Source organism: Scyliorhinus canicula, chromosome 2 (assembly GCF_902713615.1).
Source record: "Scyliorhinus canicula chromosome 2, sScyCan1.1, whole genome shotgun sequence".
NCBI lineage: Eukaryota > Metazoa > Chordata > Chondrichthyes > Carcharhiniformes > Scyliorhinidae > Scyliorhinus > Scyliorhinus canicula.
The window spans coordinates 145897625-145924177 of record NC_052147.1 but is presented as its reverse complement, the minus strand read 5'-3'; the positions used below and the strand labels follow the sequence as shown (position 1 = coordinate 145924177).

Below are 26553 nucleotides of genomic sequence, written 5' to 3'. Positions count from 1 at the left end.
GACTGCAGCCACTTGGCTTTGGAAACGTGGCCGGAAGGGAATCATACAGCATAGGTGGTTGTCTTATCACATCTATACTGGTTCTCAATTATCCAATTTGTCTCATCTTTTACCCACAACTGGACAATTTCTTTTCTTTTTCAAGTTTCATTCCAAATCTCCTTTAAAAGTTGCTGCCATACTTACCTCCACAACCCTTTCAGGCACTGAAAACCAGATAACAATTCGCTGCACAAAAACGCTGCTCCTGATTTCCCCCAAGAACCTTTTCTTTGTGTTAATTGTCTTTAACCTCTGTGCTTGCTGAGTATATTCAAAACTGAAATTAAGACTTGCTCCAGATCCAGCAATGCTTCCATTTTAAAATTGACATCCTTCTTCTCAAATTCCTCCATGGCGGTCTGCTCTCTCACACAGAGGCAGATCCAGGTACAGAAGTCTCTGAATTCCCTGCGCTCCTTCAATTCTGGCTTCTTTAGCATTCTTGGGTTTAATAACTTGATTCTTGGCTGCAGTTCCTTCAGCCACCTCAACTCTTAAGCTGTGCAATTTCCTTCCTGAACCTCTCCATAACTCTAACTCTATTTCTCCTTTAAGATACTCCTCCTTGTTTAAGCTTTTATCAACTCTCTGAATACTTCACGTGAGTTGTGTAAATTTTGTTTGATAATGCTCTTGTGGAATGCCATGAGATGTTTGCGCTATGCTAAAGGCACCAACAGGCAAGCTGTTGTTATTATACATGTCCTCTGGCTATCAAACCTCCTGCCCATGGAAACAGTGACCTCCTACCTACTCTATCAAAGTCACTCATTTTACCTTCTCATCCTAAGGAGAACAATTCCAGCTTCTCTGGTCACTCTGCATAAGGAATGCCCCTCACCCTGATACCATTTTATTAAATCGCTTTGGCATCCATTCCAAGACAGATGCTTCATTTGTTTCTGATGGGAAGGAGGAAAAAGAATGGAGATGGAGTAGAGGGGAAGAGGAGGAGCGAAAACACAAATGGAGAATCAATTTGAGATAACTGCTATACACCTAGGATTGGTGCGAAAGCCATTCGTGGCGAGCTGGAAAGCTTGCCCAACCCCCTTGCTCTTCAGTCGTCAATGCCCCCAAGGGTTGAACAGTGGGATTGAAAGCCTGTGATAGAAAGGGAAAAAGACTGGATTTAATATCATGTCTCCATACCATTGGGAACATGCTGTAGGACTGGGGCCGCTGAAGTGAGGACGATGTTGATTTGTTCCGCAATTCTTTTACTTCCTCCTGGGATTCATGCAACATTCCCAAACACTCAGCATTCCGGTCTTGTACTTCCAGCAGCTGCAGTGAACAGGAAAAAAAATTGAAATGGTCAGAAAAGCACAGATTATCCCTCCCCCAATCAAACTGGGGAATTAACACAATCCTTCACCACACAACACCACCTACCTTCCTTTTCCTGCACACGATTGCATGGAAGGTTGTGACTGATAGGGTACAATACTTGTGACATGGTAGCCTACCCATTCCCAGTCTAACTCAACTGCGGCAATGAAGGCAAGAGGATCAAGAGAGAAAAACAGCAGCACATCAATGACACATCTTTAGCGTTTAGGCATTTTGTGACTTGGCTGTTTTATTCAAAGGCCTCTTATGGTGCAAGACCAAAAATCAGTTAAGTTGGAATTGGTGTTAGGAGAAGCAAACAATTTGATTCTTTAACAATAATTATTAACAAAAAAGGTTCTGCTACTGGATACCTTCTCTAAATAATTTCTAGCCAGTTTCCCTATTTACTGGGAGGGACGTTATTTTCCTAGCTGAGTCAGTCATGCTTCAGTGGGTAGCACTCTTGCCTCAGAGTCAGAACTTGTGAGGTCAAGTCCAACACCAGAAACTTGAGGTCCAGACCCATACTTGCAGCGTTGTATGAGGCATTAAACTGTTTTCCCTAATGCTTTGGCGGGAATGGACTGAGTCGAGACACCTATGCTCAGTCTATAGCACCTTTAATCCACCACCAGACAGCTTTCATGCTTGTTCACTTCAACCCATAAGGAGCAACAACGGGTGTCAAGAGCAGGGCATGTGTCAAATTCAGCTAGCACTTTACACAATAACTCAAAGCTGTAATAAACATTGCAATGTTAACGTAAGCCTACTTGTGACAATAAAGATTACTATTATTAAAAGAGAAAACACACTAAACTAAAAGTCCTAAAGAATTTGATCAGGAGACAGTATTCTTGGCATTGAGTCAGAAGCTTGTGTGGTTAAAGCCCCACCACAGAGACTGGAACAAAAAATTGAGGCTGAAGCTCAAGTATAGTGCCAAGGGAGGGCTGCACTGTTGGGGGTGCCATCTTTCAGGTGAGCTGTTACAAAAGCCCCAGACTGTCGTCTCGATTGGGTGGAAAAGATCCCATGGCACTATTTTGAAGCAAAACGGGAGTGGCCAATATTTATCTCTTAATTATCATCAAAACAGATTATCTGGTCCCTGTTCCTGTGGTGTACATTTCTTTATTCTTTATTGCATTGCTGTTTGTGCAAAGTGACCAAAACGTGCTTAGTTGTCTTCAAGGAATTTTAGATGTCCTGAGGTTGTAAAAGGTGCTACAGGAACAAAAATCTTTCTTGCAATGAACTCCAGAGGTCTCCTATATACTATACTAGAAGGTACTCAATTAAGACAGTGCAATCGAAGTAGGGACTGCATCAATTTACTGTGAGGCGATAAAAGGTGTGGTTCATACCTTTTAATAAAGATAGAATAATGTACACTGGATGAGCCACAGTACATTAGGTTGGTGCAGTGAGATACTTGCCTTTCATTCATGGTTATGTCTCTATTTCATGCTGCACTTGAGGCATGGAAGGTTGGTTTCTGAGCCTTATGCCAATGCTGCTCTGATTTGGCAGCTTTGTAGTGGGCAAGAGCTGGCTAGAAATGGCAGAAAGGGGCTGTTTAGCACAGGGCTAAATTGCTGGCTTTGAAAGCAGACCAAGCAGGCCAGCAGCACGGTTCGATTCCCGTAACAGCCTCCCCGAACAGGCGCCGGAATGTGGCGACTAGGGGCTTTTCACAGTAACTTAATTTGAAGCCTACTCGTGACAATAAGCGATTTTTTCATTTCATTGCTTCCTTTTTAAAGAAACACTTATCAGCATCTCTTTCTCTTCCTTTAGCCTTGTGTGTTTATTTAGCCTCCCCTTAAAAGCACCCGTCTTATTTACTTCAACTACTCACTGTGATAGAAAGTTCCACATTCTAGCACACTCAGGGTCAAGAACTAGAACATAACAGCATAGTACAGGCCCTTCGGCCCTCGATGTTGCGCTGACCTGTGAAATCACTCTAAAGCCCATCTACACTATTCCCTTAGCATCCATATGATTATCCAATGACCATTTAAATGCCCTTAATATTGGCGAGTCCACTACTGTTGCAGGCAGGGCATTCCACGCCCTTACTACTCTCCGAGTAAAAAACCTACCTCTGACATCTGTCCTATATCTATCTCCCCTCAATTTAAAGCTATGTCTCCTCGTGCTAGCCATCACCATCTGAGGAAAAAGGCTCTCACTGTCCACCCTATCTAACCCTCTGATCATCTTGTATGCCTCAATTAAATCCCCTCTTAACCTTCTTCTCGCCAACGAAAACAGCCTCAAGTCCTTCAGCCTTTCCTCATAAGATTTTCCCTCCATACCAGGCAACATCCTGGTAAATCTCCTCTGTACCCTTTCCAATGCTTCCACATCCTTCCTATAATGCGGCAACCAGAACTGCACGCAATACTCCAAATGCGGCCGCACCAGTTTTGTACAGCTGCAACATGACCTCATGGCTCCGAAACTCAATCCCTCTACCAATAAAAGCTAACACACTGTACGCCTTCTTAACAACCCTATCAACCTGGGTGGCAACTTTCAGGGATCTTTGTACATGGACACCGAGATCTCTCTGCTCATCCACTCTACCAAGAATCTTACCATTAGCCCAGTACTCTGTCTTCCTGTTACTCCTTCCAAAATGAATCACCTCACACTTTTCTGAATTAAACTCCATTTACCACCTCTCAGCCCAGCTCTATGTCTCCTGAATTCTTTATTGGATTTGTTAGTGACTATTTTAGCCCTTTATGCCCATAGATCTGGACTCCCCAACAAATTCAAATATCTTTGAACATATATCCTGTCAACTCTCAGTTTTAAAAACCCCTCAACCTTCTCTTTAGGAAAGAGCCTCAGCCTGTTCAGTCTTTCGTGATGCACCTTCTTGGCTCTGGTCTCATCCATGTGAATCATTCTCGCATTATTGGCACTGTCTGCATATCCATTCTGCAATATGAAGTTATAAAATCTATCTTTGGCTGGACAAAACTTGAAATATAACTAACAGCATTCTTTAAATGCCTAACTAAGTGGTTAGCTAGCTAGGTCGGATAGCAATAGTGTTTTCCTACCTTAACTGAATCCTAGTGTGCACAAGTATAAGCAAAATCTGCCCATAATGGAGCACCAAATGGACACTGTCACTTAAGATGGACATGAGAAGTGGAAAGGTTCCATTGCATATAGGTTCCACTGCACACAAAATTGCCCATCTGAGATTAGAGCAGAGTATGCGCAGATCTTAATGAGCACACGAAACACACTATTGTAAGAATGAAAGCTCACACAGGGTTAAAAAGTAGAATACTCACCTCTGCCGTAAGCTGTCTTTGGGCATCTTTGGAGGCCTGCAGATGTTGTTTAAGTTCCTCTTTTTCAATAGCACACTAGGAAAAGAAATACCAAGACAGCCCATGATGTGTTTTGAAGAAAAAGGAAACACCAGCAGCAGTCAGGTTGGCTTCTACATTAGCCTCGGTTATGTATTTTGACAGGAATTTTGTGTCACATATCATGGCTTTTTCACACTTACCTCTTTGACTTTAAGCTGAAGCTCCACGATTTGACTGAGTAAGTTAGTGATCTCCTCCTGGTGACGTGCAATGTCATTGTTCTTTTTGGAAAGTTCATCTGCCATGTTAGAAATCTGTATATTTGTTTCTTCTTCAAAAAAAAAGAGAAATGGGAGGGCGAGGCGAGTTTGGAGGAGAAAGAAATAGTGAATGCAGGATCATGGCAGATAATTTGAATTGACATGAATTCTGTGGTGATACTGCAGATATTGTCACAGCCTTCCACCAGCACATCCCAAATCTGTGACTCCTGCCACCTAGGATAGGTGTAGTAGATGCATAAGAACACTACCTCCTTCAAGTCACACACAATCCTGACTTGGACATATGTCGCCATTTCTTCACTGCCGATGGATCAAATTCCAGAAGCAGGTAACCTAACAGCACTATGAAAGTGCTTTCACCACACCAACTCCAGAGGTTCAAGGTGCCCCCTTTGAGGGGCAATTGGGGTGGGCAATAAATGATGGCCACAGCAAAAGAACAAAAAAAATTAGGTATCATATAATTTCAAGTTTCATGATGGGAGAAAATGAACGGCACAACCATTGCACCTCTGGGACCATGGTCTAAATGCAACCCAAAAGTGGATCACTGTTAACTGATATCAACTCCGAAAGGCAGCACAGAACAAAAGCTTGCGTATAATGCCACAATGTTGTCACTCATGTCCACACTAGTACCAAGTTCTGAATTTGGAATCTATCTCACTAAGGGTACTCAGGATTCACACTGAACTCCATCTTCCCTTTGTGAATTACCATGTTGTGTGTGTGTAAAATAGCAAGGAACGCACAGCTCAAGTAAATGGATAAAGCTCCATTGCATTTTGCTGAATCTTGGCACTGGGATTTAGCAGGAACATGCTTGAAATGCAAACTCCCAATAAGTATTTTGACATGGACAACTCCCATGTTCAAAAATTAGCGCAAGCACAAAACGAGACTCTCACTTGTACACAAAAGGAAATCTGCCTGTTGAAGATATGGGTGGCACGAGCAAGACCATCCCTAATTTCCATCAATAAGGTAATGGGCCTCCTTCTGGAACTCTAGTCCATGGTGAATGTGCTTCTACAGCACGGTTAGGTAGGGAGCTCCATAATTTTCACCCAGTGATGAAGGAGCAACGACAGCTGATACATGTCAAAGTCAGTGTGTTGTTCCTCGTGTCTTAATAAAGCTCGTAGTCTCAAAGTTGGAGAAGATGCTTTATTGTGAATTTGTTCTGTCTTCAGAGCTTAACTTATGGCTACCTCAAATGCTGCCTGCTTGTCCTGCTCCCAGTTCTCCCTTCCGTGAAGTTTGTCCTCACTTCCTGTCCCTGTGTATTTATAGCTCTCCCGTGCTCCCTCTAGTGCTTGCTCAGTTGTATTGCATCTACGCAGATCTACAATCACCACATCCCACCTTTTTTCTTTACATATTTTCTGTACATCGTTAAGGAAAATTGTACAAAACAGTTAAGACTACTTACGGTATGTGTATCTATACAAGAGATGGTGCTATTGCATATTTTACAAAGCCAATTTATATTTATGAGTCGAATCGTAATAAAAACATTTATGAGTCCAAACTTGATGAATTTGTTCATTGAGTTTTTTTCTTTTTCGTTGTTGACGTGGTGAATGTTGTCAGTGTTCTTGTTATTTTAAGTAACCAATGCGTCATCCCGAGGTGTTTGCATGGTCGAACCACTGATGTTGACTGACATGGACTTTTTTCTGTGCTTGTGGTATCGATTTAGTATGTCATCTGCCTTGAAAGCTGGTGTGCTTGCTTGTTCTGGAGCAGATGTGAGTTTGTGCGCTTCGTTGTCATCCCATGGCATGTTTGTAGTCTTGTCATTGTTTTGCAGTGTGCTGTGGCATTATCCTTCACGTGCAGAGTTGTACCATTTTGTACAAGTCGTTGTTTCATTGCTGTTGTTTCTGTCGTTCCTGTCTTTGTTGTTTTCGTTGCCGTTCTTGTCGTTTCTGTCTTTGTTGTTGTCGCTATCTTTGTTATGCTTCTTGTTGGTTTTGTTGTTCTTCTTGTAGTTTTTGTCATTGTGCTTGTAGTTTTTGTTGGTGCTGTTGTCCTGGTTTCTGCAGTGCTTCTTGCGATTTTTGTTGTTCTTGTCGCGCTTCATGTTGCTTTTGTTGTTGCTGTTGTTGTTCTCGTTTCTGCTGTGCTTCTTGTGGCTTTTGTTTTTCTTGTTATGCTCAATGAGTGTCCCGTGTGGATAATTTGAGTCATTGTCACAGTTATTGGTGCGAGTGTCCTTTGTAGAATCTGTTACATCGAACGTTTCGTCTCGAGAATGGTGAGAATGATCTGATGTTGCATTGATGCTGGTGACGTCAGTCATTTGTGGTGAATTTGATTCGTCGTCTTTGCTTTCTTGGTGCTCTTCTTCTGGAGTCAAATTCTTCACGATTTCATTTGACGCGGTCTCTCTGGACTCTTGGTGCTCCTCTTATGGAGTCAAAATCTGGATGGTTTCTATTGGCGTGGTCTCTCTGGACACTTGGGTGGCCCTACTCTGTGCTTCTGTACAGACAAGCTGAGAACTGTCAGTCTCGCTGTGATCCTGTACCTCCTGTATGTCGAGTGTGATCACCTTGTCACTGTTTTCGCATGCAGTGGGTAGATGTACATTGTCTTCTTCTTGATTATGTGAGCTTGGTAGACTTTCATAGTCTGCTTGCGGTGGCTCAGATACGGCGGGTTGACCTTCATGGTCTTGTTCATGCATGGTGTTCGCCAGGGAGTGTTTGCTTGCTTCCCTTTTGGAGTCTTTCATCACTCTCACTGTGGAGCCTGTCATCGCTCTCTCTGTGGAATCTCTGTGCTATCTGTGTGGCGTCGTCTTCGTCTTGGGTATTGCTGTCATCCAATGTATCGACGATCCGCCATGGCACCATGGTATTGGATTCATCTACCACGAGTAGATTAGTGTTGAGCTTTGCGACCGTGTCGCTGATGCTGTGATCAGCATATCCGAATAACTCAGCCATATCTGAGTAGCATTGTTCGAAAAACAAATTATCTTTTTTTGTTTCGGATTTCTTTTTGTTCTCTTCACTTTGGGTGGTGCAGACTGCTTTTTCCTGGGTGTTGTGAGAGTTATTTTCAACTGCTGGTTTAAGTTCAGGCGTTTTTCTGTGTTCTGAGGCAAGAAAATTTGGTTTTACAGCTTTAAGTATCTTGTTTTCAATTTTCGGGCATTTCCCTTTTAGGTAGGCGTGGTCCGGATGCTCAGACGTCATGACGCTCGTGACGTCATGCGTAGGACTCAATTGCGCATGCGCAAATCGGCCTTCCTTTACTGTGCGGTTTTGTGTCCACTGCGCATGCGCGGCGTGCGCATAATGATCCGCGACCAAAACGTTTTGAGACTGCGCATGCGTGCAAAACGGGCGATTGTAACTGTGCATGTGCGGCTTCTGTTTCCTGCGCATGCGCAGACGCAGATTTTAGTTCTTTGTCTGCCAGAGACTGTAAGATGTGCTCCAACGCCATTTTATCGCGGATTTCAGTGTTTTTTCTTTCTGAAAGTTGTAAGTTACCTTTTCCTTTCGATCTGGACTGGATTTCAGCGTTTTGGCTTTGTGAAAAATTCAAGTTATTTCTTCTTTTTGATCTGTACTTTTCACTCGCGATTTCTTGACTGAAACCTTTCTGTTTTGATAGTGATTGTTTGAGTTTTGCATCACTCAGTCTCTGTGCAGTTTGGCCTCTGAGCATACCGTGCTGTTCAAATTCCATACAGTACTCTTCAAATTATTTTAGTATTATTTGTAAGTTGTTGCTGTCTTCATCTTTTGAGTATTTAAATCCATTATATACTTTCCTAGCTTCATGTCCTGCGATGTGCATTGCTATTTTAATTTCGTCTGAGGCTGCTGCTACATCATTAGCTATGATATAAAAATCGAACATTTGTTTAAATATTTTCCAGACATTTCTTACATTGCAGGTCATGTCCAGCTGAGGTGGGGTTCCAAGCCACGTCCTCGAATAAGCGATGTCGAATGTCCAGTAGGAGTGTTTCTTGCCATTTTGGTCTTTCTGTGTCTGCAGCTGAGTTGTCTTGTAGTAAGCGTCTGAAGTCACTCCTTGGTACCATGTGTTGTTCCTCGTGTCTTAATAAAGCTCGTAGTCTCAAAGTTGGAGAAGATGCTTTATTGTGAATTTGTTCTGTCTTCAGAGCTTAAACTTACGGCTACCTCAAATGCTGCCTGCTTGTCCTGCTCCCAGTTCTCCCTTCCGTGAAGTGTGTCCTCACTTCCTGTCCCTGTGTATTTATAGCTCTCCCGTGCTCCCTCTAGTGCTTGCTCAGTTGTATTGCATCTACTCAGATCTACAATCACCACAGTCAGGATGCAATGTGACTTGAAGGGGCACTTGGACGTGATGGTATTCCCGTGTGTCTGTTGCCCTTGTTCTTCTAGGTGAGAGTGCTCGCACGCTTGGGAAGATGCAAGCACAAAATCCTGGGGGACATTCCAGTGCAATACCAAATGTTCGCTGCCCTGTCAGATGGGATGTTAAACCAAAGCACCCATCTGTATTCTCAGGTGGACAAACAGATCTCACGGTATTGACTATCCTGCTCAGTACTTCACTGACTGATACTGGATGTATTGAGGTAGTGAAAGTCATTATATAAATGTAAGTGTTTTGTTCCTTTATTTATTATACGTACTTAACTCCTTCACACAGTCATTGACCAGCTGCTGTTCTTTCTCTTCATAGCTGATAGTTTCTGTCTTCAGGTGGCAAGCCTTTGGAATGAAGGGACAGAGACACAATCAGACCAAGTAAGGATATTTAGATTCTTTCTGTACATCACATTGCATTTGCTGCTTCAGGTCCTTGCCAGCTCGCACTGCATTTAAGTGAGAAATGGCACATACAAAATCACAATTCACTGAGAGCAAATTGTAATCTGGATGTTGGAATGAAACAAATGCAAAGGCCACACTAAACAGAAATTCCATTCATTTGTATGAAACGGAGGACAGGACTGACACCTGTCACTTAACCACAGGTAAAGCTCCTACTTAATTTCAATAACGTGCTTTTACAGTCTCCCTTGCAAAAGCAAATCCATGCCCAGTACACTGGTGTGGAATTGACCATTTCCCTCCCCAATTATGCTTGAGGCCTGAATGAAATTGCCAACCAGTAGCATTTTTCCCCCTGAAGTCTCATGCCTGCTTCAAAAGAAGGCAGGACTTTCCATGTACATTTCCCAGCAGTATTATCAAAGGGAATTTTTACTGCATTAAATTAGATGGACTTTAAACCCAAGTCAACATGTTAATCTGTGCGTCACTTTGTCCCACCCTGATCCTTAACCTTACCGTTTAAGAGATGTACTGTACCACCTTGTACAGTCAATGATAAGTTTAGTGTTTGGCACTTTGATCTGATGTATTAACTAGATAAACCTAATTGTTTATTTGCAGAATAGCAAATCAAAATATAGTTTTATGATTTGTTTTCAATTAACAGTTTCAGGAATACAGATTAATAATTATAGATGTAATATGGAGCAGCCATTAACCTTGAACAGAACTTCAGTCACTATCAGGTGTGTTGTTAAAAATTACATTGAGGAACCCACAGACTGGCTCCAAGTAAAATCTCAAGAAGAGCATTGAGGTGGGTGTCATGAGAAAAGATTGATGTGAACAGATGTAAAAGGCTTTGAAATTTTGTCCCAGTTTCATAACTGTGAGGTCACGCTATCTAGCGCCAAGCTGCTCATCTAGGTCATGCTATGGGTGCACAACGCTGCTAATCCAGGTCATGCTAACTAGTGCCTACACCGTTCTGAAAGGTTATGTTATCTGGCATCCAGACTGTTAATCTAATTAATCCACTGTGGCATGGAATAAGCAATACACTGACGTCACTATTTAAACAGCATTACAACACTCCACTGAATGAAGCCATAACTTCAAATGAAGACAGAAGTAAAATAATGGGAAAGTTGAAAACCAGAAATAAAAACAGAAAAGACTGGAAATACTCAGCATGCATACATGGAGAGGTAAACAGAGTTAACATTCCAGGTTAATGGCCCTTCATCGGAATTTCAATACACGTGGAATAGGAAAAGAGAAACCAAAGTCACTAACAAGTACAATTATGATTGTATCTTCAAAGCTACCCAAGGCTTATTGAGATACAAATGATTGTGTAACCACTTCAGATTCATTAACCTCAGACAGTCATAGCCTCATTGCATACACGTAAAACTGTTTATCCTCCAACAGGACATGTTTAGGGGCTGGTTTGGCACAGTGGGCTAAACGCTGGCTTATAATGCAGAACAAGACCAGCAGCACGGGTTCAATTCCCGTACCGGCCTCTCTGAACAGGCGCCAGAATGTGGCAACTAGGGGCTTTTCACAGTAACTTCATTGAAGCCTACTTGTGACAATAAGCAATTTTTATTATTATTACTACATGCTATTTAGTTCACAGATGGGAATCCAAGAATGAGTCATGGGTATTTTCATACAGCCACCAAACCAATTGGCACTGCCCAATTGTTAGGGAGGTCCAACCAGTCTTAGCTTCCTATTCCAACTTTTGCAATGCTTCTCACAGCTGGAAGGCTGTTGGACATTTATACAAACATTATGAGGTGTTTGTTGCATCATTCACACTAAACTTTGGTGTTAAAAACAAAACTGCACGTTGTGCAAATTTTTTTTTTTTTACTGTGAACTGATAACCATTACCTCACGGTAAGTGGAACACAAGGTCGAGTCCCAAATCTGCTCTGAGTTCCCAGTTTTAGTGGTGTAGCGTTAAGGGGATGCTGAGCAGAAGCCAAGCTCCTCTTGCAAGAATAAATTAGAGCAGGAATAGGTTATTCAGCCCTTTTGACCCTTTTCTGCAGTTCAACACAATCATAGCTCATTTTCTACCTCAACCCTACTTCCTGCACTATCCCCATTCTTCAATTCCCCATGTAACCAAAAATATAATCTCTGTCACAAATTCACTCAACAACTGAGCAACTACAGTTCTGTGGGGTAGGAAATTCCAACGATTCACAACTTATTGAGCAAAGAAATGTTCTCCTTGCTTCAGTCCTAAATGGGTGACCTTTTATTCTTAGACTATGATCCCCAAGTTCTATAGACCTCAGCCAGGGAAAAGAGCCTCTCAGCACCTACCGTTTTGTGTTCACTTCTCATTCTTCTAACCTCTAGGGAATAGAGGTCTAATCTGTGACTGTTTCAACAAGTGCTCTGTTGGCTGAGAAGCACTTTGCAACTTCCTGAAGTTATGAAAGGTGCTACAGAAATGCAATTTTCTCTCTTTATAAACTTCGCTAATCAAATGGCCAGTGACATGCTGCCTGTTTGGAATTGTGATATTGTTACGACCCCCTCAGGGACCAAACCCTATATTGTCTACGGTTGCCCTCCTACACCTTGGAGTACAAACTCATCAGGTGGTGGTGGTGGTGGTGGGGGGGGGGGGGGGGGGGAGAGAGAAAGAAGGGGGCAGAGCCACCCCCTCATTGGGAGGAACGTCACAGGATATAAACCCTGACCTGGGAGCAGGTCGGGGAGGGTGACCCTGCGGGGTGAAGAGTAGTGTAATTGACAAATTGTGCACGGTAGCATAGTGGTTAGCACTGTTGCGTCACACATCAGGGTCCCAGGATTTGATTCCTGCTTGGGTCACTGTCTGTGTGGAGTTTTCATGTTTTCCCTGTGTCTGCGTGGCTTTCCTCAGAGTGCTCCGGTTTCCTCCCACAAATCCCGAAAGGTGTGCTTATTAGCTCAATTGGACATTTTGAATTATCCCTCTGTATACCCGAACAGGCGCCGGAATGTGGTGACGAAGGGCCTTTCACAGTAACTTCATTGCAGTGTTAATGTAAGCCTACTTATGATAATAAAGATCATTATTATTATTATTATTATTATTATTAAAGCAAATAGGCCTAGTTGTTATCCTGCCTATCTTGTGCTGTGTAAAGTCCTTATCTTTGGCTATCACAGGTATTATGTTGTCTATCACTCTTCCCAGGAGGAAAAAAAAATGTTGCAATTAAGGTAGGACTTGGCTGATGCTGCAAATTTACCTTGCTGGCAAAATATAATTCTGCACAAGAGGTGTGAGCTGAAATGCAATGTGAAAGTGCTAAACCCTGTGTGTCAACAGAAAACCTTCCATCAATGCCAAGGCACATTTGGTAATTTCACATTGGTACACTCCCACCAGCCGATTCCTCCTCAACTGCCCATGTCTTTGGGGTTTGAATGCAGCCATCTACCTTGTGTACGCCACTGTAGCTTCCAAGATACAGTACAACATGGTAATAGAAGTGGAAGTCTCCTAATCCATCCCTGTCACTCCCAAGGGAACACTGCTGTGGACAAGTACTTTCATCTTCCCATACCTCTTTTCTGATGATCAGATTGAAAATGGTAATTAAACTCAACAACTGCAAGATAGAGAAGAGAATCTCCTTCATTTAAAACCATTTTTAAAAAATGGCCTCCTCATAGACTGAGCACATACCAGCAACAAAATTTGAACTTGGGGTTGTTAGCTTGGGTTTTAAGAAGTCTAAATTGCTCATGGCCACCTGAATTTTTTTTTATAAATGTTTTTTATTCAGTTTTCATGTTTTACATTGAACAAATTACAAATTTTAGAGAGAGAGAAAAAACAAAAGAACACACAAAAATTAACATATATATTTACAGGTAAGCATCTTCGTAATAATAACTGTGGCCTCCCCCCTTTAGCCAGCATACATATTTTACATTCCCCAATATGGCCGAGGCACATGTTTATTGGCATTTATTTACAGTTTGGTTTTGGGCCTTAGCTAGCCATCAAACCCCCGTAACGAACACGTAGCCCTCCACCACCCCCCCGATTCCCGTCCATTTTCCCCCTGATTCTTGGCCACCCGACTATTCTTCCTCTTGTACGTTGGCCAAAAACAGGTCCCGGAACAGTTGCATGAATGGCTCCCACGTTCTGTGGAAGCCGTCGTCCGACCCTCGGCTGGCGAATTTGATTTTCTCCATTTGGAGAGATTCCGAGAGGTCGGATAGCCAGTCTGCAGCTCTGGGCGGTGCTGCTGACCGCCAGCCAAACAGGATTCTACGGCGGGCGATCAGAGAGGCAAAGGCAAGGGCGTCCGCCCTCCTCCCCAGGAATAGATCTGGCTGGTCTGAAACGCCGAAGACCGCCACTATCGGGCATGGCTCCACCCTCACCCCCACCACTTTGGACATAGCCTCGAAGAAGGCTGTCCAGCACTCCACAAGTCTGGGGCAAGACCAGAACATGTGGGAGTGGTTGGCCGGGCCTCTTTGGCACCGTTCACATCTGTCCTCCACCTCCGGGAAGAACCTACTCATACGGTTTCTTGTTAAGTGGGCTCTATGTACCACTTTTAGTTGCGTCAGGCTGAGCCTTGCGCACGTGGAGGTGGAGTTGACCCTATGCAGTGCTTCGCTCCAGAGTCCCCACCCTATCTCCATCCCCAGGTCGTCCTCCCATTTCCTTCTTGTTGCGTCCAGTACGGTGTCGTCCCTTTCTACCAGTCGGTCATACATGTCGCTACAGTTCCCTTTCTCTAGGATACTTGCGTCCAGTAGGTCTTCCAGTAGTGTCTGTCGTGGCGGTTGTGGGTACGTCCTGGTCTCCTTTCGTAGGAAGTTTTTGAGCTGCAGGTACCGTAGCTCGTTCCCCCCAGCTAGCCGAAATTTCTCTGTCAGTTCGTCCAGTGTTGCGATCCTGTCGTCCGTGTATAGGTCCTTGACTGTCAGTGTCCCCCCGTCCTGCCTCCACCTTTTGAAGGTGGCGTCAGTCAGTGCTGGTTTGAACCTATGGTTGTTGCAGATGGGAGCCTTGTCCGACATCTTGTTCAGGCCAAATTGCTGCCGCAGTTGGTTCCAGGATTGGAGGGTGGCTGTCACCACTGGGCTGCTGGAGTGTTTTTTGGGTGGGGATGGGAGTGCTGCCATGGCGAGGGCCCGGAGGGAGGTCCCCATGCAGGAGGCCTCCTCCGCACGCACCCACTCGGCTTCTGGATCCATCCCCTTACTCACTCGGCTGTTGCCGCCCAGTGGTAGAATTGTAGATTCGGGAGGGCTAGCCCCCCCCTGGATTTTGTTTTTTGTAGGACCTACTTTGGGATCCTAGCATTTTTACCCCCCCATACGAACGCCATGATAAGTTTGTCCAGCGCTTTGAAGAAGGCCTTGGGGATGTAGATCGGAATGGATCTAAACAGGAAGAGGAACCTGGGCAATACGTTCATTTTGATCGTCTGGACTCTCCCCGCGAGGGAGAGTGGGAGTGTGTTCCATCTTTGCAGGTCCTTTTTTACTTCCTCCGCCAGGCTGGTGAGGTTCCATTTGTGGATCCCTTTCCAGTCATGGGCTATTTGGATCCCCAGGTAGCGGAATTTATGTCAGGCTTGTTTGAACGGCAGCCCCTTCAGTGCTGCCCCCCCCCCCCCTGCTGGTGTACTGGGAAGATCTCGCTTTTGCTCACGTTGAGTTTGTAGCCCAAGGCTCCAAACTCTTTCAGGAGCGCGATGATTCCGTCCATGCTGCTTTGTGGGTCCGAGATGTAGAGGAGCAGATCATCTGCATAGAGTGAGACTCTGTGCTCTCTGCCTCCCCTTCGGATCCCCCTCCAATTTTTTGCTGCCCTGAGCGCGATTGCTAGCGGTTCGATTGCTAGTGCGAACAGCAGCGAGGACAGTGGGCATCCTTGTCTGGTGCCCCTGTGCAGCTGGAAGTATTGGGAGTTGGTATTGTTGGTCCGTACACTCGCCATGGGGGCGTTGTATAGGAGCTTTATCCAAGCGGTGAACCCTGTTCCAAGCCCGAACCGCTCCAGTACCTCTATGAGGTATTTCCATTCGACTCTGTCGAAGGCCTTTTCTGCGTCCAGGGAGACGATCACCTCTTGTGTTCTCTCCCCGGAGGGGGTCATTATCACGTTCAGCAGGCGCCTGATGTTCGAGGTGAGCTGTCTACCTTTGACGAAGCCCGTCTGGTCCTCTGTGACCACCTCAGGTACACAGTCTTCTAGCCTTTTGGCCAGTATTTTGGCGTCTGCGTTCAGCAGAGATGTGGGTCTGTATGACCCATATTCCGTTGGGTCTTTGTCTTTCTTAGGTCATGGTCACCTGAATGACGTAAACCATTGCAAAACAGAATTACATTGAACGTAAAGCATAGGAAGAGGCCATTCAGGATAATTGGTCAATGCCACACGAGCTTCCGCCCAACCCTACCAGCAAATATGACCATGTGTATGTCAAAAGCTGTTGTGTATTGTACTTGCAGAATAAAAAGCCCGCACTTGCTAAGCACATGGATTGAACAAAATAATCACAAGAGGTTTATTAGATGGCTGTGAACTGTACAAAGGCTTAGTCTAGGCTGACTCCAATCCCGCACCATGGACTATCATGTGACTCATCTCTTAAAGGGGCCATGCAATATCAGAATAGCAACCCACATCTTTTTTAAAAAGAATTTTTTCCCCAAATTTTCAAAATTTTTACAATTTACAACACACACAAAACCCACCCAACACATCAAATACTTCATCCGCACATATCTCCCCCTCCCTCCCTCCTACTGCCCCTCCCTCAGCACTCAATAGTATCAACTCCCCAAAATGAACAAACCCCAACTATTGGAGAGCCAGTCATTCACCCCCCTCCCCGAGCAAATTTCACTTTCTCCATGGCCAAAAACTCCAGCAGGTTCCCCTGCCATGCCAAGGCAGAGGGAGAGATGCTGACCCCCACCCCAACAAGACCCACCTGCAAGCAATCAGCGAGGCGAAGGCTAAGACATCTGCCCTCGCACCCGCCTGCAGCTCCAGCCGGTCAATACTCCGAATATGGCTTCTGGGGACTGGGCTCCACAGCAACATGCAAAACCCCCAAAATGGTGCTGAAAATTGTCCTCCAAAACCTTTCCAAACCATATGCACATGGTTCACAGGGCCCTCCCACATCGCTCACAGGCATCCTCCACCCATTTGAATAACTGGCTCATCCTTGACTGTGAGGTGCGGCCTGTACACCACCTTCGACTTTATCAGCCCCAGCCTCGCACACGAGGTGGAGGCATTCACCCTCTGCAGCACCTCACATCACAATCCCTCCTCCAGCATCGCCCCCAGCTCTTCCACCCATCTCCCTTTAATGCCTTCCAAGGACACCTTATCCTCCTCCAAAATCCTCCCGTAAATCACAGAGACGACTGCCCCTTTCCAATCCCCCCCGCTGACAGCACCGTCACCAGCAACGAGGAGGCGTATGCTATCGGGAAGCCCTCCCTCACAAATTACCGGAAACTTTCACCCTGCGCCAGCCCAAACTTCTCATTCAGCTCCTCCAAGCTCGCAAACCGCCCTCCCAGAAACAGACCCTTCATCTCTCTAACCCCCTTTGCCTCCCATCCCCGGAACCTCGCATCCAACCTCCCCACGGGCTCAAACCCGTGATTTTCCCGGATCAGCAACCCCCCCCCCCCCCAAAAAAACCTAAAATGCTGCATAAAATGCCTCCAAATCCTCAGAGTGCCACTATCACCAGACTCACTGAATACATCCCTTGGGCCATCAGGAACGGAGCTGTTGCCAGCAACCCCATTCATGAACCAGCCTCCAACCTCACCCATAAAACCCCCACCTCCATATTCCATCCCTGAACCTTCTCTGCTTTCGCCACTAATAATAATACATCAAATTCGGGAAGCCGAACCGCAACTCCCTCCCCCCACCCCAGCTGCCTGCCATCCCCTTTGCAATATCACCTTCCTTATCCTTGCCACCTTCCCCACCAAGCCAAACAAGGAGATCAGGTAATTCAACTCCTCTAAAAACGCTTTGGGAAAAAAGACCGGCAGGCATTGAAACAAAAACAAGAATGGCGGCAAAATATTCATTGTTGCTGCCTGTAACCGGCCTGCCCACGTCAGAGGAAGATTATCCCACCTCAATAAATCAGCCTTCACCCACCCCACCATGTTAGTGAAAATGAACTTCCGAAGATCTGCTCAGTCCCGGGCCACCTGCACCCCAGATACCTAAAGTAAGAGATGCTGCCAGACAGAATGGCAGCCCCCCCAACCTAGCTCCCGCCCCTGTAGAGGAAAGGACAAAGTACTCACTTTACCCCAAATTCAACTTACACCCAGAGAACATCCCAAATCTCTGAAGCAAGCTCTTTACGTCCACCACTGAAGAGCCCGACTCCGTAATATAGAACAAGTCATCCACATACAAGAACACCCTATGCTCCACCACAACCCCTCCCCCACTATCCCCTTCCACAACTCTGAGCTCCTCAGTGTAATGGCCAAGGGCTCTTTAATCAATGCAAACAGAAACATGGGGCACCCCTGCCTCGTTCCCTGGTGCAATGCAAATTACCCTGAATTCATATTATTTGTTCGTACACTCGCCATCGGCTACTTATACAGCAACTGCACCCATGCCACAAACTTCGGCCCAATCCCAAATTCCTCCAACACAGCAATCAAATAACCACACTCCACCCGATCAAATGCCTTTCCGCATCGAATGCCACTACCACCTCCAACTCCCTTCCCTCTGCCGGAGGAAGCACTACATTCAGCAACCTCCGCACATTCGATGACAGATGTCTGCCCTTGACGAACCTCGTCTAATCCTCCAAAATCACCCTTGGCAGTTCACCTCCAACCTCAACACCAGTGCCTTTGACAATATCTTGCCGCCCACATTCAGCAGAGATATGGCCCTATGGGATCCACACTCCACCGGATCCTTATCCTTCTTAAGCAGCAACGAGATTAAGGCCTGTCCCATCATTTTCGGCAAGACCCCCCTGTCCATTGTGTTCTCGCTCGAACATTTCCACAAACAATGGCGCCAGCTTATCCGGAAATCTTTTATAAAATTTAACCGGGAACCCATCAGCGCCGATGCCTTCCCGATTTTCACCTTCACTTCCTCTAACCCCATCGGCTCCTTCAGCCTTTCCCTCACCACCTCACCCAACCTCAGGGACTCTAGCGCTCCGCAGGAACTCCCTCATCTCCCACTCATCCTCTGGTGGCTCAGCAAACACTTTGTTAGTCTGTTCCGGAGGTACCACCAACTCCCCAGTCTTATCCCAAACCATCTCCCTCGCCGTGACCTCCCTACAGAGCTGCCCTGCCAACATACATCCTACCATTTACCCGTACTCAGACAGCCCCCCTCGCCTTTCTCAGCTGACGCATCACTTTCCCTGTGGACAGTAGGTTGAACCACGCCTGCAACTCCTTCCTCTTTGCTAGGAGCCCCAGATCCAGGTCCGCTGCATACTCCCACCCACCTCCAAAATCTCTTTTTAAAAAAAAATATTTTATTCAGGCATTTGTACAAACTAATCCCTCCCGAACTCCTTTACCACCGTCGACACGTAATCCAATCTCAGGCTCGACCGATCCAAACTTGGCTTAGTGACCATGTTAAAATCCCCCCACACCCCCTCCCATGATCAACCGGTGCGAGTCCAGGTCAGAGTTCTTCCCCAGTACCCACCTCATAAACGCCACATTATCCCAATATGGGGCATAAACATTTACCAGGACCACCAGCAACCCCTCTAGCTTCCCACTAACCATCACAACCCTCGATCCCCGAATCTGCCACAATGCTCCCCAGCTCAAATGCCAACGCTTATTCGCCAACACCACCACTCCCCTCACATTAATGTCCTGTCCCTAGTGAAACACCTGCCCTATCCATCCTTTCCTCAACCTGTCTGATCTCCTATCTTTAAATGCGTCTCTTGCAGAAAAGCCACGTCCACCTTCAGACTCCTCATGTCCAGATGACTGTTTGACCGGCCCAATCAGCCCCCTCACGTTCCAGGTGACCAGCCTGGTTGGGGGGGGGGGGGGGGGGGGGGGGGGGGGGGGGGGGGGGGGGCTCCCCCCCCCCCCCCCTCCCCTGCTGATCAACCATATCTCTTTTTGGGCCAGCCCAGGCCTGTGTCATGTGACCCACCCTTTGATGTCCGCCATCATCAATCCCTGTCCAGCTGCGCCACCACAACCACATCCTTGTCAGCAACCACTCCCACCCACCTCCCAAACAACCGATCCCCCTCCCCTGCACCAACTACCTGACCGCCCACCACTGTGCTCCCATCAATTAGCCCACCCAGCTAGCTTGACAGCCCCCACCCGAGGCCTCCAAACCCCCTAGCCCACTGAATCCCCATCCCCTCACCGTCCACACTCCCCAAGAAACAAAAACAGAAAGAGTTGCACTCAGCTTGATGTTCCCCAAGCACCCCTCCATCAAACCAAACAAAACATTTCAAAAGAGAAAAAGCTCTCCACAAACAAAATAAACAAAATAAACCTCACACCTCCTCAAAAGTTAAAGGCCTTCTTCTCCTGCCAGTCCAATGTCCCTTAAAAACTCTGTCGCCTCTTCTGGCGCATCAAAATAGTATTCTCGATTCTGAAAAGTCACCCAGCGCGGGCCGAGTATGGCACCCCAAACGTCAACCCCTTCTAGAAGAGGACAGCCTTGACCCGATTAAATGCGGCCCTCCTCTTTGCCAGTTCTTTACCCAGGTCTTGGTACACCCACAGCTCATTCCCTTCCCAGGTGCACTTCCTCGTCTGCCTCGCCCACTGTAGGATCTTCTCTTTATCCAAGAAGTGGTGCAACCACACCACCATTGCCCTCGGCGGCTCGCCTGCCTGTGGCCTCCTCATCAGTGTCCTGTGCTCTTGGTCGACCTCCAGAGGCCGATCAAAGGCCCCCTTCCCCAAAGCTTTTCCAGCATTTTGGCAACACATGTGCTGACCTCCCAAACTCCCTTCGGGCAGCCTCAGAATCCTCAAATGTTTCCGTCTGGAACCGTTCTCCAGATCCTTCACCTTCTCCTTCAGCCTCTATTGGTCTCCCGCATCACCCCCACCTCAGCCACCAATGAGGCGAGCTGATTCTCATGCTCCCCCAACGCCTCCTTCACTTTCTGGATCACCTGGCCCTGGGACTCCAGCCTCTGCTCTACTCGGTCAATCCCTGCTTTGAGCGGCTCTACATCTTGCCATGTCTACCAGGGCTTCCCTTCTCTGCTGGCTGAACTTCTCATTTAATAACTCCATCAGCTGCTCCGTTGACCACTGGGCGGCCAGAACAGGCCCTTTGCCTTACACCATTTTAACCTGTGGCACACAGTCGCTCCTGCTCCACCAGCTCCCTTCTCTAGACCCACTCTTACTTTGTGGATCCATCCACCAGCCACACCAGAGAAGTTGCATTCTCTGCTGGCACTTCCACATCTCTTTCCACCCTAAATTCAACCCTTCAGACAGGGAAAGGTCTGGAAAAGTTCACTTTGAGCAGGAGCTACGAAGTGTGCAATCGCTCACTCCATGGCCACCACCAGTTCCCCAAAACCCCTTCTATCAACTGCAGGCATTCCTCCCTCTCCACCTTTACCTTAACTGAGATCACCATCCCCTCATCACTGTCTTCACAGCCTCCCAAACCACTGATTGAGAGACCTCCTCAGTGCAATTGAACCCCTCATACACCTCAATCACCTTCCCTATCTTGTCACAGAAGCTCCGATCCGGCAATAACCCCACATCCATCCTCCACCCCGGTTTCTGGGCCACCCCTTTCTCCAGTACCATGCTCATTCAATGCAGAACGTGATCAGAGATGACAATTGCCAAATACAAAGTCCTCTTATCTCCAGACAACACAAAAAGGTCAATCCTTAAGAATACCTTGTGCACCGTGGAAAAAAGTGAATACCCCCAGTCCCTCGGATGTAAAAATCGCCCTGAGCCATCCTCTCCACTCCGACGGGGTCAGCTCAGACCGATCCACCCTCGGCTCCAGCACTGTGTTCCAATCGCCCTCCCCTCCATTATCAACCCATGGGTATCCAGATTCGGAATGGTAGTCAATGTTCTCTTCACGAACCCTGCGTTATTCCAATGAGGGGTCATATATCCAAGCTAACGTCACCAACCTCTCCTCCAGTACACCCATTACAACCACATCAGACCTACTATCAAACCCCGAATGAAACACCAGGGTCATCCAACCCTTCCTTAAGCCTCATCTGGTCCTTCACACTCAGATGGGTCTCTTGCATTGCAGCATCACCACATCAACTTTAAACTCTTTAACTGAGCAAAAATACTCACTCTATTTACCGGTCACCCCAAACCCTCTCACATTCCATGTCAACATTCTAACCGGGGGTCTCTCACTCTTCTTTCCCCCAAGTCCCTTCTGTCCGTTAAAACCATTACCCCAGACCCCGCCCATCCAGCCGGACCTGCCTTATCCTTTTGTTACCGTCGACCCCCTCCTTCCACTTGCAAACACCTCACCCAGTATTGAACATTTCCCCCACCATTCACACCGCCGAGATCCATCGAGACCTGTTCTAACAATCTTGGCCCCTCCCGCCCCACCACACTCCCGTTCACTAGCCAACCTTCGTTTGCTAGCGCAGAGACCACTGCCAGATCCCCCCCTCATCCCCACCCCATCCTCAGTAATGCAGCGCCTCATGCCCAAAACCCCACCACTCCCAAACCAAGAAACATAGAAGAACCGCACCCATAAATAAAAACAAGAACACTTGTAATCCCCCCGAAAACAAAACCGTAATCCAAAAAAAAAATCAACAAGTAAAACATTCCCAGACCCCACCAATGAAGTCCAGATCCCAATTCTTATCTCAGTCCCAGTCCTTCAGCCTTAACAAACGTCTCCACCTCAAAATAAAACTCCTTCGATTTGTGAGTCCCTCTCAGCTTCACTGGGCAGACCACTCCGAACCTCACTCCGCTGTCGTACAGTGCCGCCATCTCGCCAACCCCGTTGTCAGATCTTGGCATATGCAGATACCAACACCTTCCCACTTCACATCTCGTCTCTGCTTCGCCCAGCTCAAAACCTTCCTTCATGTGGCAGCTGTGGAAGCAGACTATGACCGCCCTTGGTGGCTCATTTGCTTTAGCCTGAGTGACTGATGTGCCCTGTCCAACTCAGAGGGAGGGCTCTACCCCCCCGCCCCCCATCAACTCGGCAATTATCTTTGCCAAATACTCGGCTGGCCTCGGGCCCGCTACCCCTTGAGCAGGCCCACGATCCTCAAATTTTGCCTCCTTGACTTGTTGCCCAGGTCCTCCACCTCGGCTCTGAGCCCTTTATTGACCTCCGCACTCTTCACCAATTGAGATGAACTGGCTGTGTTTTGCCACAGTGCCTCCTCCACCCCCTTCAACTTCTCTTTTTGCTCCCGCACCTCGACCGATGACTTCATCACTGCTGCTTTACTGGGCAATTGCCTCCTTAACCCACTCTTTAAGTGAAGTCGCCATCTCCCTCCGAAACACCTCCAAATGTTTTGCAAACAGCCGTTCAAACTTCACCATCACCACCTCGGCCAGAGTTTCAACCATGATGAGAGCAGCTCCACCCAACGCCCCAGCCCCCGCCCTATTTCCTCCTATTGGACTCACAGCAACACTCGCAGGTGGATATTCGCTCACTCTCCTCTTCCCAAGACCTTTCTTCTGGGATTTTGACATTCCCTAATGTCTGTTGCTGGGCGGTAGCCATTTTATGGATTCTTGTGCTTGCTCCAAGCCGAGAAGTCGCTTTAGCAGCAAGCTCCACTGAAATGGCAATATTAATGCTGTTTTCAAACTTAGATTTTGTTCCGTTAATAATTCTCTCTGAATAGCCTCATTTCTGAACCCACAAACTAAGCGGTCTCGGTTGTTATCATCCAGCGAGTAACCAAATTCGCAAAGCTCCACTAGGTGCTCGAGGTTTGCAATGAACTGTGCGATGCTTTCCCCTTCTAGCTCATTCCTTTGGTGAAATCGAAACCTCTGCGATAATTAATGGCTTTCGCGTTTGATAGTCTTCTAATATTTGAACCAATTTTTGATAAGTTTTATTACAGGGTTTCTCAGGTTGGATCAAACTTCTGAGCAAATTACAAGTTTTGCTTCCAAGTGTACTAAGAAAAACAGGCCATGATGTGGAGATGCCGGCGTTGGACTGGGGTGAGCACAGTAAGAAGTCTTACAACACCAGGTTAAAGTCCAACAGGTTTGTTTCAAACACGAGCTTTCGGAGCACGGCTCCTTCTTCACCTGAAGAAGGAGCCGTGCTCCGAAAGCTCGTGTTTGAAACAAACCTGTTGGACTTTAACCTGGTGTTGTAAGACTTCTTACTGTGCCCAAGAAAAACAGGGACCTGAATAACTTCCACAATTTTATTGGCCAGGATATAATAGTGGAATCTCTCTGCATATGATTTCCAGTTTTCTGAGTCTTCCTTTAATAAGCCCAAGGCAGCAAATTTGCCCATAATTTTCAGTGATATCGGAATGCTCTCACAACTTCCCTTAATGGTCTATCTAAAATATGGTGAATAAGCTAATTGTATCAGCTAACTATATTCATTTTTTTACTCTTTGCATCTTACTCTACTGCATGTGATGAGCTCTGCAGCCTAACTTCGTCAGATTGCCTGATTAACCTGATCAACAACCGTATCAGTCCGATGTCAGATGCAATATGTGAGGTGTGATCGTTGAACCACTGTTGATTTGCCTCAATGTTGATCATCGACAGCTTTGATTTACTTTTCACTTCAAAAAAGGTTTCTTCTGATCCGTTCCTCATCACCCTTTTTCTTTTTATCCTGTTGTGTACTATGCTTGCAGGATAAAAAGACCGGATTTGCTAAGCAGGTGTGTTGAAAGCAGTAACCAACAGGGGTTTATTAGATAGTTAACTGTACAGAGGCTCAGTCTAGACTGACTCTCAGCCAGTGAAGTAACCAATGATGTCACGGTCTATCATGTGACAAAAAGGCCCATGCAAAAGCACAACCATATCAACCCACATATAATTCAAAAGTCATACACAAGCAAGATATTGACATGTACAACTAAGCCAGTTGCTTGTCTCGGGTATGTGGTACACCAATATATTAGTTATTCTAAATGGAATCCTACCACCATGACCTACCTCAGAACGGAGAGAGAAGTTTTCATCCTCCAGTTCTCGTAATTTAATCTGTAAAGCATCCAGCTGCATCAAGCTGTGGGACAGATGAAAGGACTCATTGTGGCGGAGGGGTGTGGAGCAGCTGGAGTCGGATTCGCTCTCCTCCGAAGCATTGGCCACCACTCGCAGGAGGTCATCCTTCTTAGACAGCTCATGCTGCAGTTGATTAACCTAATGGAAAGAACATGGACGGAATAGTGGCTAATTGGAAAATATAGAATACAAATGAACCCAAAACGCAATGTGCAAGGACAAGAGTAAGAAGAACAGTGGGAGGTCTTGCTAGAATTCTGGCTTCTGATTACTCTCAACCTGTATCACTAACACAGATTACAAAGTAATTATCACATTGCTGCTGTGGGATCTTGCTAAGTAAAAATTGGCTGCTGGGTTTCCTACATTATGACAGTGACTAGACCACATGACTAGTTCCTTGGCTATAAAGTGCTTTGGAATATATTTTAGAGAATATGGAAGGTGCTTTATAAATGCCAAGTTATCAGTTGCCTGGGTCCCACAGTCCCTAAATCGCTCCTACTCCTCCTTTCAGCCCCTTCCTTCAACAAACCTCTTTTGCGAAGTTTCAAGTCACCCTTTGTAATATTTCTCTTTCCAATAGCAGCATGGCAGTACAGTGGTTAGCACTTTGGCTTCACAGCGCCAGGGTCCCAGGTTTGATTCCCGGCTTGGGTCACTGTCTGTGAGGATTCTGCACGTCCTCCCCATGTCTGCACGGGTTTCCTCTGGTTGATCCGGTTTCCTCCCGCAAGTCCCAAAAGACGTGCTGTTAGGTAATTTGGACATTCTGAATTCTTCCTCTGCATACCCGAACAGGTGCCGGAATGTGGCGGCGAGAGCATTTTCACAGTAACTTCATTGCAGTGTTAATGTAAGACTACTTGTGACAATAAAGATTATTAAATCCATGTCCTCAGTTACACCTCAATGAAGGGTTCAGGGACACTTTTATCTTATATTACAGTTGCTGAAAAAATAGAAGCTACTATGGTGTCTTCAAACAGGATGCAGTGACATCCATATGCTAAGATGGCTTTAAAAAATTGTAAGTTTCTACTTAATGCACAAAATGAACAACTTGAGCACAAAAGAAAAATACTGCAAGAACTTGGAAATCTGAACCAAAAAATAGAAAATACTGAAATACTCAGCAGGTCAGGCAACATCTATGGAGAAAGTTAAAGGTCAATAACCTAGCTCTGATGAAAGATTACTGAACTGAAATATTAACTTTGTTGTTCTCCCGATAGCGTAGGCTCACTGCTGAGTATTTTAAGCATTTTCTATTTTTATTTGTATTTATTTACCACCTTTAACATAGTAAAATGTTCACATTGCTTTACAGAAACATTATTAGAAAAAAAACTGACACCAAGCCTGTAACCCAAAGGTCAGTTTTAAACAGCATCTCAAAGGAAGAGAGAAAGCTCGAAAGGCAGAGAGGTTTAGAGGGGAATTCCAGAG

At 46.1% G+C, this 26553-nt stretch overlaps 1 protein-coding gene across 1 annotated transcript in view; it reads right to left on the bottom strand.

The window, feature by feature from the left end:
- trak2 (trafficking protein, kinesin binding 2) overlaps positions 1–26553 on the bottom strand; it is a 117279-nt gene that overhangs the window by 20551 nt on the left and 70175 nt on the right. Inside the window, exons 6-10 of the mRNA XM_038787548.1 lie at positions 25033–25242; positions 9648–9726; positions 4919–5049; positions 4698–4772; positions 1195–1329 (exon numbers count right to left, since the gene is read on the bottom strand). Of these exons, the coding sequence (XP_038643476.1) occupies positions 1195–1329; positions 4698–4772; positions 4919–5049; positions 9648–9726; positions 25033–25242 (630 nt within the window). The remainder of the gene's footprint in view (positions 1–1194; positions 1330–4697; positions 4773–4918; positions 5050–9647; positions 9727–25032; positions 25243–26553) is intronic.